A 10,823-nucleotide genomic window follows, 5' to 3' on the forward strand; every position below is an offset into this window, starting at 1 on the left:
AACTATATTTCTATTAATGTAATAAAATTTGGAGCTAAATATTTTTGTAACACCTTAAAATATTAAAAAATATCAAAATCTCAATAGGTACATATATTTTATATCAAAATCTCTTTTTTTTGGGAAACAATCGAATAATTATTCCTAATTTATACATAAAAAACTTATTAAAATGTCATTTTATCAAATGGATTAAATAGTGGAAATATCATCTTCTCATTCTTCTGTTATTTTTTTGGTCATGCATCATTTTTTTTCTTTTTTTTTTGTCAAAGTTCAAAATAATATCCTGCATATTCTTGCTTTCATAATTCATTTAAGAATGTAAAATCCAAATAATTTTTCATATTATCAGAATATGATGATAAAAAAAATTTAAAACTGACTACATAATCTCATATTATATAAAATAAAAAATTCATTTAGACTAAACAAATCCAAAAAAATTAAGCTCAATTCTAAAAATTATAATCACTCACATTAATATAATTATTTTTTTTTAATTAAACATGCAACCAGTTATGATAATCCATCTACATCAACCTGTGATCACACGCTTTTAAATTTACAATTCTCCATGTGACTAAGAAAAAAGAAGCTAGCTATGCGTTGGACCGTTGGTGCCTAGTATACATATACCTCAATATCTATATGTATGAATGTTTGTCCAATCTATACCAGAAAATTTGCCAACAATTTAACGTTATCTTCCGAGAAACTGTCGTTGGAAAACTATTTTTGACAAAATCAAACAATAATAGAATGGTCCAGTTGATAGGAACCAATTCATAGTCATGTATATAAAAGTCCTCTGTAAAGTGACATTAACCATATTATATGAATACTGAAAATAACTTATTTATATAAAAATATATATTTAGTTATATATATATATATATTTTACCAAAGATATGAGACTCTCTACATGGTTCGGTCTAGTTCGAAGACTCGATTTGCCTCTGAACTTTTTAGGGACTAATTTGATATGATTTTACTGGATTTAAAACTGGGTAAGAATCTCAAAAATAGACCCGATCATTATTTTAAGTCGGGTCCGGGTCAAAACGACCCGGCTTCACCCGACTCATGTGTACCTTAATAAGAGAACTAAAAAAGATATATATGTTTTAAATTAATTTTAATATTATGTTATATTAATTATAAATTTATTATTTTATTTTTAATTACACTTAATTTGTTAAATTAGAAAATAGATCAAAGAAGCATCAAATTAGAATTTATGGACAAATTCAAGTTCAAATATAGATATCAACTTTTTTATAACAAGTTTTTTTTTTATAAATAAGTGTATCATATATAAATAATTTTTTTTATAAATTATTGATAAAACTTTAAAGACCCGATTTAGACTTAATATATCTGTGGCCTGAAAATGTTCAAATTTTATTGAATCTAAGACTAGATTAAAATCTAAAAAATAAATTCAAGGTATATTTAAGATTAAATTTGAAACAGGACAGATCTAAATTCATCTTGCCTATGAACACCCTCCACCAAGTCACCAACAAATAAATAATAGGTTATATTAGAGTTGTTTAAAAAATTGGCTTGTTATCTCCTCATACTTTTATTACATATCAGCATCAGAGACCTAGCTAGTCATCTACGTAAATAAATGTATTAAGTGTATGAGACCTAGTCATCTAGGTAAATAAAAGTATAACTTCTCCTCCATAAAAATGAAAGACTTCAATGAACAAATAATAGTAAGAAAGAAAGGGGAAAAAAAAAACGAAAGCCATGGCCAAAACACGTTCCAATTCCCTGCTTCAAACTCTACTTGTCTTCTTCGTAATCACTCCTATAATCACTGCTATTCCAGATTGTAGTAATCCAAGTAATGCCCTCTCTCCTCTATCCACACAACCTTCATCTCCATGGACTTCACCATCCAAAGATTTTGCCTTCGGTTTTCAATCTGTTCAATTCAAGGATCCACGCTGTGTCCCTCTGCTCTCCATCTACTTCACCAAATCACCCAACAAGACCATTGTTTGGTACGCGAAACCCAACCAAGAAATCCCGGTTGGGTCCTCTATCCATATCACAAACAATAGTCTCGTCATATATAACCCCAAAGGAAGTGAAATTTGGTCCCGTCCAGAAAAGAAGGACAAAATGGTAACTTGTGCTTCTATGCTAGATACTGGAAACTTTGTTCTTAAAGACAACGACGGTAATATAGTTTGGGAGAGTTTTGAAGAACCAAGCGACACGCTTCTCCCCGGTCAGAATTTTTCCAAGTCTCAGCCATTCAATTTGCAAGCTCGTCAATCGGAAACAAATTTCTCAACTAACAATAACTTCAATCTCAGCTGGCAAGGCGATGGCAATTTGGTACTTTACTATTCTCAAAATCACCAAGAACATGAACAGGCGCAGAATTATGCATACTGGTCAACCGGAACTGACGGTCGCGGATCGGGTTTATTCTTCGATAAGTTCGGACGGATTTACGTGAAGGATGATAATAACACTGAGCTGGTCCAAGTAACAAACGGGAACCCAGGTTCAACTCAATATTTTTACATGGCGAGATTTGAATCTGATGGAGTCTTCAGGCTGTACCAGAAGACTAAAACGGTTACAAACGAGGAGGATAACTGTTCTTCTGGATGGACAATGTGGGAACAAGAACCTGATGATATATGTGTTCTTATGATAGCTCAGAATGAAAATTTTATCTGTGGGCCTAACAGTTATTGTGTTTCCATAAATGGAAAGCCTCAATGCATGTGTCCAGATAATTATTCCTATTTTGTGCAGCCTAATGATCCAAACAACTTAACAAGTTGTAGGCCGGATTTTCCGCCTCCCAGCTGTCTGGTCGACGGCTGGGAGATGGATCCGGCCAAGGTGGATTTCCATGAACGGCAGAATTTGGACTGGCCTTTCTCCGATTACGAGTTGGTGAGCGGTGATTTCGATAACTACACGTGTCGAAAAAGGTGCCGTGACGATTGCTTCTGTGCCGCGGCTGTATATTCCGTTGATAAGGACAATGTGGCACAATGTTGGAAGAAGAAGTACCCTTTGAGTAATGGAAGGTATAGTACGACAGCCGAAAATGGAAAAACAGTGTTCCTCAAGTTTCGCAAGGCAGGGTATGGTAACCAACATCGATCTTATTTAACACTTATTTTGTCATTTCTTCTTGGGAGCTCGGTTTTCCTCAACATTCTGTTGGTGTTGGGAATTCTTGGAATTTACATGTTCTTGCGCAAGAGAAAGATGTTAGGGCAGCAACTAGTTGCGAGCTTGGCGCCGGAGACGGTTAGAAGCTACACATACAAAGAGCTTGAGAAGGCGACACGTGGATTCAAACTGAGATTGGGTCAAGGTGCTTTTGGAACTGTGTATAAAGGGGTATTAGAATTAGGGTCTAATACAAAAAGATATGTAGCTATTAAGAAGTTAGATAAGGTGGTTGAAGAAGGTGAAAATGAATTCAAAACAGAGGTGAGTGTGATAGGCCAAACCCACCACCGGAACTTGGTTCGGTTGCTTGGTTACTGCGACGAAGGGGAGCATCGTCTTCTTGTGTATGAGTACATGAGCAATGGTTCATTGGCGAGCTTTCTTTTTGGGATTTCTAGGCCTCATTGGAATCAAAGAGTGCAAATTGGATTGGGAATAGCTAAAGGACTCACATACTTGCATGAAGAGTGTAACACCCAATTCATTCATTGCGATATCAAGCCTCACAACATTCTTCTGGACGACTTATTCGCACCCAGGATATCCGATTTTGGGCTGGCAAAGCTGTTGCTGGCGGAGCAAACTCGCGCCACTAGGACGCACGCGAGAGGGACTATTGGATACTTTGCACCTGAATGGTTTACAAAAGCTTCAATCACAAGCAAAGTCGATGTTTATAGCTTTGGAGTGGTGCTGCTAGAGCTCATATGCTGCAAATCCAGTATTGTGTTTTCAATGTCAAATGATGAAGAACAAGCGCTTATAGATTGGGCATATGATTGTTACAAACATGGAAATTTGGCTCAGTTTGTTGAGAATGATGAGGAGGCAAAGAATGATATTAGAAGGGTGGAAAAACATGTTATGGTAGCAATTTGGTGCGTTCAAGATGATCCTTCACTAAGGCCTTCTATGAAGAAGGTTGCTCAAATGCTTGAGGATGTTATTGCTGTACCTTTGCCACCTCGACCTTCCATGTTTTGTTCATCATCTGCAACTTCGTTTAGTGTTTCTTTTTGAATTTGATTTGTATTTGTATAGTATAGTATATATTATGGACTGCCATTAAAATTATGCTTTGTTCATGTGATGATTTTCTATAATATATAGTAATTTTATAAGCTAACTATTATCTTATTATGGTCATACTAATAACTAATAGCTAATTAATTAGACGCAAACATGTTATCAGCAGAACTTTAATTTTACCATAGACAGAGAAGAACAAATAATCCAAGCAAAGAATAGACCGTGTGAACTACTAATAAGTTGAGTTGGATTAACATGGAGCCATAACCCCAATGATATCAGATAAAGAATTCTTTCTACACCTATAGATGCTAGGTGTTGCAACCAGAAGAGAGAGAGGGTGCCATTGGAACAGAATGGGAGACAGTGTCTGTATTCATAGGACCCAGTTTAAGCCAGCGTTTTAGTATTATAATTTGGGAGCCACTCACATCAAGTTATCAAAAACAACTTTTTTTAAAGACACCTTATATCTACCAATTATCTATGGACATAGTATAGTGATTAGATTTGGTTTAATATGATCGGTTTTTGCCAAAATCAACAATCCGAATCGGTTTATATAAACCGGACCAGATGATTCTTAATTTTTTTTTAATTTGAAAATTCTATCCCCTTCCACTTTTGTTCCTCTCTCGTAGCCTCACTAAACTCGAGCTCGCTCATCTCTCTCACTGGAATTTGGCTTATTAGCTCTGGAACTCAAGCTCTCTCCCGCTCTCGTCTCCGGCCTCTCTCACTGTCTCCGGTCTCGCACTCAAGCTTGTTAATACTCTCTGGGTCGTCAGTCACCACTGTCTCGAACTCAATCGTGTTCGTCGTCGCCGGTGACAGAAGTAGCAGATTTCAAGACCGGTCGGTGTCGTATCAAATCAAGCATGGAGCATTTAACACTATTCAATCATACCACTAAATTTTTGCAAGAGTACTTGTCATCCTATGAGCCAACCTGAAGTTCAATTTTATATGTCCGGGGCTGCCCCAGCGCAGCAGCATCTGAAAATTCAAAATTTACATCAGGATGTAGCTCATGGTCAAAAGCATTCCCTTCTTCACCATTTGGTGGTAGATGATGCTCTGGTGTACCATTGCACTCAAGAGATTTTTGGTAGATATAAATCTCCTATCCTTGTTTGTTGGTCCATCGCCCCCATTGGCTTAGTGATGCTAACCAAGCATTTCACAGATTCATGTCGGAAAGTTATATCCTGCGTTGGAGACAAAGCTGTGGTTGAGCCTGTGGATGGCCACAATGCAGTTTTAAGAAGGCCGTTGACAATCCTGCAAATATCTGATTGAATTATAGGAGTTTAAATACTAAATAAAGATGCAGAAATCACAAGAATATACATGAATATTTTCTAGATTCATAATGAGGATCCCAAAAAAGGCTCTAGCTTAAGAAAGAGAGTACTCTAAATATAACATGTAAGCAAACTTCTTAATAAGAATATAATACGTAAGCAAACGGAGGGGAGAAAAGCTATTTCAATTAACCTCAATTTACCACAGCCAAACCCAAACAAAATACTTAAGCACGTTAGCAAATTTCTTTAATTGAATAATGACAACTGTTAAGGTTTAATAACAGCAAAATATTACATAAGCATGATACTTTTCAAATATATTTGAAGCATCCACGCCACAATCATAATTGACAAAAGTGTCAATTATAATTTGAGGATCTTGAGAGATTTTGTCCAACAAGTTGAGAACAGTCATTTTCTACAAAAAATTGGGCTGAAGACATTCTCTAGAACCCGGAGAATAAGCATAAAAAAACATGCCAATTTCCTTTTTCAATCCTGATCTGAATTTAGATAACAAGTTCATGAAAATTGCACACTGAAGCTGGAAAATGGCCATAGCTAAGAGGGCACTGTTCTTTAATAATGACAGGCAAAAATACTGCTTGATAGTATTTAGAAACTTGCACCATGAAAAGCAAAGATGAGTCTGACAGATACAGAAAAGTATGCCAGTTTAGAATTCAAAGTTCATAGTCATGTAATAGCAGAAGTGGTTGTAATTCGGTAGTTTCAACATCATCAAATCTCTACAAAAGTGGAAGTCACAATTTGAAAAAGTCCCCAGACAAGAATTGAACCTCATATGGTTTGAATTATGCAAAGTATAGAAATAAAATGATTATGCTAATAAAGGAGCAATTATAAATGATTGAGTTGCAACTATGATACCACTTGTCTCTCATTCTCGCGCCACATTGAGCTGCCATTATCTATGACTACCTTAAGGAGTTCCAAGGACAAAATTTTCCCTCTCAAGAGGATACAATTGTCAGGGTGCTGCTGAGATGAGAATTTCATGTACAGTTTGCACAAATTTTTGAAAAGAAGAAAATCATCCTCCCTTATTTTACTTTCCCCAGGTCCTGTTTCCCTTATTTTTGGAGGGGAGGCCTGAAAGAGGAGATTGGGATTGGTTGGTGCCTGAAGTGGTCGATTCAGATTCAGACTCAAACACTGATTCGAGCTTGTCAAGGGTTGCTTTGCAGGCCGCGACAAGGTGAGAATGCTTGCATCACGCGGCGTTCTTTATGATCTTGTCGAGTGATGGACCGAGCACTCGACCGCACCATGAAGGACCTCCGAGGGATTGCGATGCCGACATTTTTTTCAGTGATGAAATATATACAACAGGAAATATTCGATCATAGAATTTACTTGCTCGCACGCATTTACTGATCTGTGTGAATAAGGAACAGAGGTGAATTTTGCTTAAGTCCGTTCAAGGATCCATTCTCTCCTTTGGCTGGAGATTTAAGAATTACAATCCTGCATGAAGAACAATATAAGCATAACTTCGTCATTTCCAGGTGATGAGATAGGGGGCGACGACAACGACCAGTCCTGGGATCTGTTGCTTCTGCCGCCGGCGACGACGAGTGCGATTGAGTTCGAGACGGTGGTGACTGACGACCCAGAGAGCGTTGACGAGCTTGAGTGTGAAACCGGAGATAGTGAGAGAGGCCGGAGATGAGAGCGGGAGAGAGCTTGAGTGCCAGAGCCAATGAGCCAAATTTCAATGAGAGAGATAACCGAGGTCGAGCTTAGTGAGGATGTGAGAGAGGGACAAAAGAGGAAGGGGATAGGGTTTTCAAATTAAAAAAAAGAAAAGAATTATTCGGTCCGGTTCGGTCTGAATTGTTGATTTTGGTAAAAATCGATCATATTAAACCAAATCTAATTACTATATTATGTGTCTATAGATAATAGGTAGATACAAGGTGTCTTTAAAAAAAAAAATATTTTTAATAATTTGATATGAGTGGCTCCCAAACATTAATAACTAGTAATATAACTGGTAAGACCATTAATTAGCAGAATAATTAAGCATTAATATTTTTAAAAAGAAAAATAATTTGTAAAAGAAAATTATTTATTATCTGATATTTTTGGCCCAAACATTAACTACAACCCATCAATTTAGCAAAGCGAACTGGGTGGGAGACTACAATTATATGGCGACGGTCAGAAACTATTCATTCAATTAAATATTAAAATTTATTTTTCTTTTCGTTGAAAACAAAAATGAAAATAATCAAACTAATCAGTCCTTACGTGTTTTTTTTAGCTCAAGATCAGTAAGTCCCTAAACATATTTTTTATTATTTTATAGATATTCATATAACACATTCAAAATAATACGATAATACATAAAATACTTTTTATACACATCTAAAATTCATTTAAATTTGTGTTTATATTTTTTAACATAAATAATTTTTTAACACATCTAAAATAATAAAATAATACACAAAATATTTTTAGTATACATCCAAAATTCATTCAAATTCATGTTTATGTTTTTCTTAATATAAATAATTTTGTAACACATCTAAAATTACAAAATTACATAATAAATAATTTCTTAATATATTTAAAACTTATCCAAAAATAATTATGCTCATTGTTCCAAAATATTACATAAGCATGATACTTTTCAAATATATTTGAAAAGTATCATGCTTATGTAATATTTTGCTGTTATTAAACCTTAACAGTTGTAAAATATTTAAATTTAAATTTAAATATTTTAACTTTAAAAGATATCATTTTAAATTTTAAATATTCTAAAAATAATTATTACAATAGATAATAATTAAATAAAGGATAAACTATAATGAATAATTGGATACCCAACTCCAATTAACAACTCATTTCTACCTACAAAAGAATTACAAATAATCCACATTAAACATAAATTAAAGCCCACAAACTACCAAATCCATCTTATTAACGTGCTACACATTAATTAATTATTACTGATTTTCATAATAATAATCTCTTAATCTTTCCTAGCTCAACCTACTACTACTTAAAATAACACAGGAGTTGTCCTCCTATCTAGGGGTGGCAAAGCGGGCCGGTCCGCCCCAACCCGCCTAGGCCCGCCTCATAAACGGGGCGGGCCAGCCCGCCCCGCCAACTAAGATGGGTTCAAAATGCTAGTCCGCCTCGTTTTATGGCGGATTGGCAGGTCGGCGGGCTAGCCCGCTTGACTTTTTTTTGAAAAATAAAATTCATTAAAATTAACTAAAAAATAATAATTAAAAAATCAAATACAAATAAAAAATAGTCAAATTTTAATATAATTTTTTTATTATCTTTTTTTTTTAATTTTTAACTTCAATAAAATTATTCAAAATAATATTTGTCAATAGAACTATCTTTATTTTAAAAAAATAACTATATATATTCTAGTATATGTAGATGATATACTTATTACTGGAAATAATACAATTGCCATTCAAAATACTATAAACCAGCTTCACAACATTTTTTCCTTAAAAGTAGGGGTGGCAAAGCGGACCGGCCCATCCCAACCTGCCCCGTCCCGCTTAGGCCCGCCCTATAAACAGGGCGGACTAGCCCGCCCCGCCAACTAAAATGGGTTCAAAATGCTAGTCCGCCCTACTTTATGGCGGATTGGCGAGTTGGCGGGCTAGCCCGCTTGACTCTTTTTTTTAAAAAAAAAAATTCATTAAAATTAACCAAAAAATAATAATTAAAAAATTAAATACAAATAAAAAATAGTCAAATTATAATATAATTTTTTACCATTTTTTTTAATTTTTAATTTCAATAAAATTGTTCAAAATAATATTTGTCAATAGAATCATCTTTATTTTAAAAAATAAGTCATATAATTTGAGCATATATACGAAATTGTAAAATAAAATAAATAAAGTTAATAACTAAAAGAAAAATAAAAACAAAAAATAAAAAAAAAGTGTTTAAAATTCTATAATTATTAATTTTATAATAGTAATCACTATTTTATTTAATACCAAAAAAAGAAAAATAAAAATCTTCGGCCCGGCGGACCGGCCCGCCCCACCCCGCCAAAACCCGCCAATTTGGCGGTGCGGGTTTGGCGAGTTTTTTTAATTTGGCGGGCTCTAAATCCTAGCCCGACCCGCTTTTTTTAGCGGGTTTAGCGGATCGGCCCGACGGGCTCGACCCGTTTTGCCACCCCTACTCCTATCACCATATCACCATGTCATTTCTGACACTTAATAGTGCATCATAATTGTAACATGGTTTCTTGACTATCTGGTGAAGTCGATATCTAGCATTTATAGATGTAGAAAGAATTATTTATCTACACCGTAGCATTCACCATTAATTAAAGGGGTTGAATACAATGCATCAATTGAAAGATCCTGATCGAGTGTCCTCCAAACAAGATTCTATAAAAAATATGAATAAAAAAAAAATTGGAGACTAAAACTGTATAACAATATAAAATGCATTTTTATTTAAATAAAAAAAATTAAAAATAGCTTATTTAACGGTTTAACTTGAAATTAAAGAAATTTACAAATTTAAACATTACGTGTATCAGTCAGTGGTACTAGTATAGAGAATGTATCACTACTTTTTGTCTCTCTTCTACTCCATTTTTGCTGTCAACCAGAGCAAAAATGTGACAAAAAACACTGATATATTCGCTAACAATACGTGCGAAAATGAAAAACTGAATTTATTTTATTTTTGCTTTTAACCGTGATTGCATAAACCGTTTAAATTTGATATTAAAAAAGGTGATTGTTATGGTGTCTAAAAATATTTGTCTAATTTACTAAAAAGGGTTAAAAATTAATATTTAATTTTTAAAGTATAAAAATAAATAATTATTAAATATTCAAAATTTGTCATAAAAAATAAGTTAAGAAAAAAGTTAAGTAAATAGGCACCAAGTTATAGGCATCATAGAATTCACCATTAAAAAAAATACAACATTATTAAAGATATAATATTAATGTTACTTTCTCCTATCAGTTTAAGTTTTTAAGATAAGTAATTTCGGAACATGATATCAGAATTCTAAATATTAGAGATATAACTATTAATGTCACCTTCTCTTACAAAGATATTCATAGATCATATCCGATTTGTAAATCTATCGTGTTTATCCGAATTCATTCAGAAATTTTTTCATATGATCCAATTTGCAGTCTTATAGGATCAATTACGAATTTTATGTAGATATATGCAAATTTAAAAATTTGCAAAAAATAAATAAAAATATAAAGTGTAATTTTTATTATT

At 33.8% G+C, this 10,823-nt stretch overlaps 1 protein-coding gene and 1 long non-coding RNA gene across 3 annotated transcripts; one reads left to right on the plus strand and one right to left on the minus strand.

The window, feature by feature from the left end:
• LOC107614540 (G-type lectin S-receptor-like serine/threonine-protein kinase LECRK3) lies at positions 1,615-4,328 on the plus strand. Its single transcript, XM_016316732.2, has one exon. It carries the CDS (start codon positions 1,762-1,764, stop codon positions 4,237-4,239), a length of 2,478 nt encoding a protein of 825 aa, XP_016172218.1. The 5' UTR covers positions 1,615-1,761; the 3' UTR covers positions 4,240-4,328.
• Positions 4,620-7,351, minus strand: LOC110266080. 2 transcript variants are annotated; one of them, XR_002352999.1, is made up of 2 exons: positions 6,447-7,351; positions 4,620-5,529 (listed from the first exon to the last, which is right to left on the minus strand). It is a non-coding gene; the product is annotated as an uncharacterized LOC110266080 (long non-coding RNA). The 2 variants fall into 2 exon arrangements; XR_002352998.1 differs by having other exon boundaries at positions 4,620-5,539.

The sequence above is a fragment of the Arachis ipaensis genome, chromosome B08 (assembly GCF_000816755.2).
Source record: "Arachis ipaensis cultivar K30076 chromosome B08, Araip1.1, whole genome shotgun sequence".
Classification (NCBI taxonomy): Eukaryota; Viridiplantae; Streptophyta; class Magnoliopsida; order Fabales; family Fabaceae; genus Arachis; species Arachis ipaensis.

Coding starts and splice junctions, on each gene's coding strand:
- LOC107614540 (XM_016316732.2), top strand. CDS start 1,762: ATGGCCAAAACACGTTCCAATTCCCTGCTTCAAACTCTACTTGTCTTC.